This window comes from Leuciscus leuciscus (assembly GCF_965113295.1).
Source record: "Leuciscus leuciscus genome assembly, chromosome: 18".
NCBI classification, from domain to species: Eukaryota; Metazoa; Chordata; class Actinopteri; order Cypriniformes; family Leuciscidae; genus Leuciscus; species Leuciscus leuciscus.
This window is the reverse complement of record NC_138742.1, coordinates 561,896-564,395: the sequence shown is the minus strand read 5'-3', so window position 1 is coordinate 564,395 and position 2,500 is coordinate 561,896. Positions and strand designations below refer to the sequence as shown.

At 44.1% G+C, this 2,500-nt stretch overlaps 1 protein-coding gene across 3 annotated transcripts in view; it reads right to left on the bottom strand.

Annotated features, from left to right (window-relative positions):
* The window catches only part of cntrob (centrobin, centrosomal BRCA2 interacting protein), a 44,102-nt gene that overhangs the window by 18,816 nt on the left and 22,786 nt on the right, over positions 1 to 2,500 (bottom strand). For all 3 annotated transcript variants that reach the window (XM_082145881.1, XM_082145883.1, XM_082145882.1), the window contains exons 10-12: positions 2,180 to 2,383; positions 1,736 to 1,861; positions 27 to 160 (exon numbers count right to left, since the gene is read on the bottom strand). In XM_082145881.1, coding sequence (XP_082002007.1) covers positions 27 to 160; positions 1,736 to 1,861; positions 2,180 to 2,383 — 464 coding nt within the window. The remainder of the gene's footprint in view (positions 1 to 26; positions 161 to 1,735; positions 1,862 to 2,179; positions 2,384 to 2,500) is intronic.

The window sequence follows — 2,500 nt, the reverse complement described above, 5'->3', positions numbered from 1 at the left end:
ATGTTTCTCTCCAGTGATGTGTGTACCTGTGTTGTTGCCGTAGTTGTGTGTTGTGTGTCGCGTTCTCCTCCTGTAAAGCGGTCAGTTTTTCAGTGAGCTGCTGTTCCAACGACAGACGAAACTCCGCCTCCATCTGAGACTTCTGCGCCTCGAACCGCGTCTACAACACACACACACGCCACAAATATGATGCTAACTATATAGCCATAACTATGAAACTATGGTGATAGACGGCCCAACTATAACGCTAACTAATGATAACTATAAAAAACTATAACAGCAACTATAAAAACTATAACGCAACGATAACGGTAACTACAAACTGTAACAATAACTATAATGTTAAGTAATAATAATAACGATAACTATAATAACTACAATGATAATTATAAAAACTGCAATGGTAACTATAATCGTTATAGTTTTTTTTATAGATAACTATAACGGAAACAATAACTTTAACTATAAAAAAACATTATTCTGTTTCAGCAGTGAAAACAGTTCCAAAGAAAGATCCCAGCAGAACCACAGCGCATCTCACAGCAACACTCAGCCGTGTTTCATTACTGAACGAATCAGCCGTTTGAACGAATCGTTTGAATGAATGACTCCATAACTCGCTCGCTGAGACGGTCACCTGCCACCACCTACTGGTGGTTTAGTTTCATCATGTTTAAAAGTATCATTTTTCTACCAACATTTCTTATTTGTGAGTGGTGAAGTCATCAGTGAGTGTGAAAATAGTTCCAAAGAAAGATCCCAGCAGAACCACAGCGCATCTCACAGCAACACTTCACCGTGTTTCATAACTGAATGATTCAGCGTTTTGAACGAATCGGTTGAGTCACAGATTCAATGACTCATTCATAAACAACTGCCTCATTTTTGAACGAATCAGCCGTTTGAATGAATCGTTTGAATGAATGACTCCATAACTCGCTCGCTGAGACGGTCACCTGCCGCCACCTACTGGTGGTTTAGTTTCATCATGTTTAAAAGTATCTTTTTTCTACCAACATTTCTTATTTGTAATTATTAAAATATATTTAAAACAATCTCATGACATTATTGAAAAACTGAAATGTCCAGATGATGTTTGCGTGTGAATCTAATGATGAGCAGGTTTCTGTGAGAGTTAGGGGTCAGAGATCATAAGAGAGCATTAACTTGATGGACGATTAAGTGAGTGTGTGTGAGAGTGTGTTTGTGTGTGTGTGTGTGTGTGTGTGTGTGTGTGTGTGTGTGTGTGTGTATGTGTGTTTGAGTGAGTGAGTGAGTGAGTGAGTGAGTGAGTGAGTGAGTGAGTGAGTGAGTGAGTGAGTGTGTGTGTGTGTGTGTGTGTGTGTGTGTGTGTGTGTGTGTGTGTGTGTGTGTGTGTGTGTGTGTGTGTGTGTGTGTGAATGAGTATACGAGTATGTGAGTGTGTGTGTGTGTGTGTGTGTGTGTGTGTGTGTGTGTGTGTGTGTGTGTGAGTGAGTATGAGTATATGAGTATGTGAGTTTGAGTGTGTGTGTGTGTGTGTGTGTGTGTGTGTGTGTGTGTGTGTGTGAGTGTGTGTGAGTGTGTGTGAGAATGAGTATATGAGTATGTGAGTTTGAGTGTGAGTGAGTGTGTGTGTGTGTGTGTGTGTGTGTGTTTTTGAGTGAGTGAGTGAGTGAGTGAGTAAGTGAGTGAGTGTTTGAGTGAGTGTGAGTGAGTGTGTGTGTGTTTGAGTGAGTGAGTGAGTGTGTGTGACCTGCTCCATCGCTCGCTCCACCATCTGAGTGTCTCTCTCGCTCCTGCTCGTCTCCAGCTCTTCCTGTAGCCGCTGCTTCCTGTTCTCAGCCTCCTCACGACCAGCCACTTCCTGTTTCACCCGCTCCTGAATGTGTAAACACATACATGCAAATGTCATGGACAGAGTGTGTGTGTGAGTGTGTGTGAGTGTGTGTGTGAGTCACCCTTTGTGTGTGCAGCTGCTGCTGGAGCTCCTGTAGTTGCTGCTGTAGTTGTGTGTGTGTGTTGTGTGTGAGTGTGTGTGAGAGTGTGTGTGAGTCACCCTTTGTGAGTGCAGCTGCTGCTGGAGCTCCTGTAGTTGTTGTTGTAGCTCCTGTATGTGTTGCTGTAGTTGTGTGTGTGTGTGTGTGTGTGTGTGTGTGTGTGTGTTGTGTGTGTGTGTGTGAGAGTGTGTGTGAGTCACCCTTTGTGTGTGCAGCTGCTGCTGGAGCTCCTGTAGTTGTTGCTGTAGCTCCTGTATGTGTTGCTGTAGTTGTGTGTGTGTGTTGTGTGACTCCGTCTGGAGTGTGTGGAGCTGCTCTCGGTCTCGGGCTCCTTCTCTGCGTAGCTTCTGCTCCTCCTGCTGGAGATCCTCCACACACACACGCAGATCACACACCTGCTGCTCCTGAACACAAACACCATCACATCATCGCCATGTCACTGTTTTAAACATGGCGCTGGAGAATAAACGCTGTGTGTGTGTGTGTGTGTGTGTGTGTGTGTGTGTGTGTGTGTGTTAGTT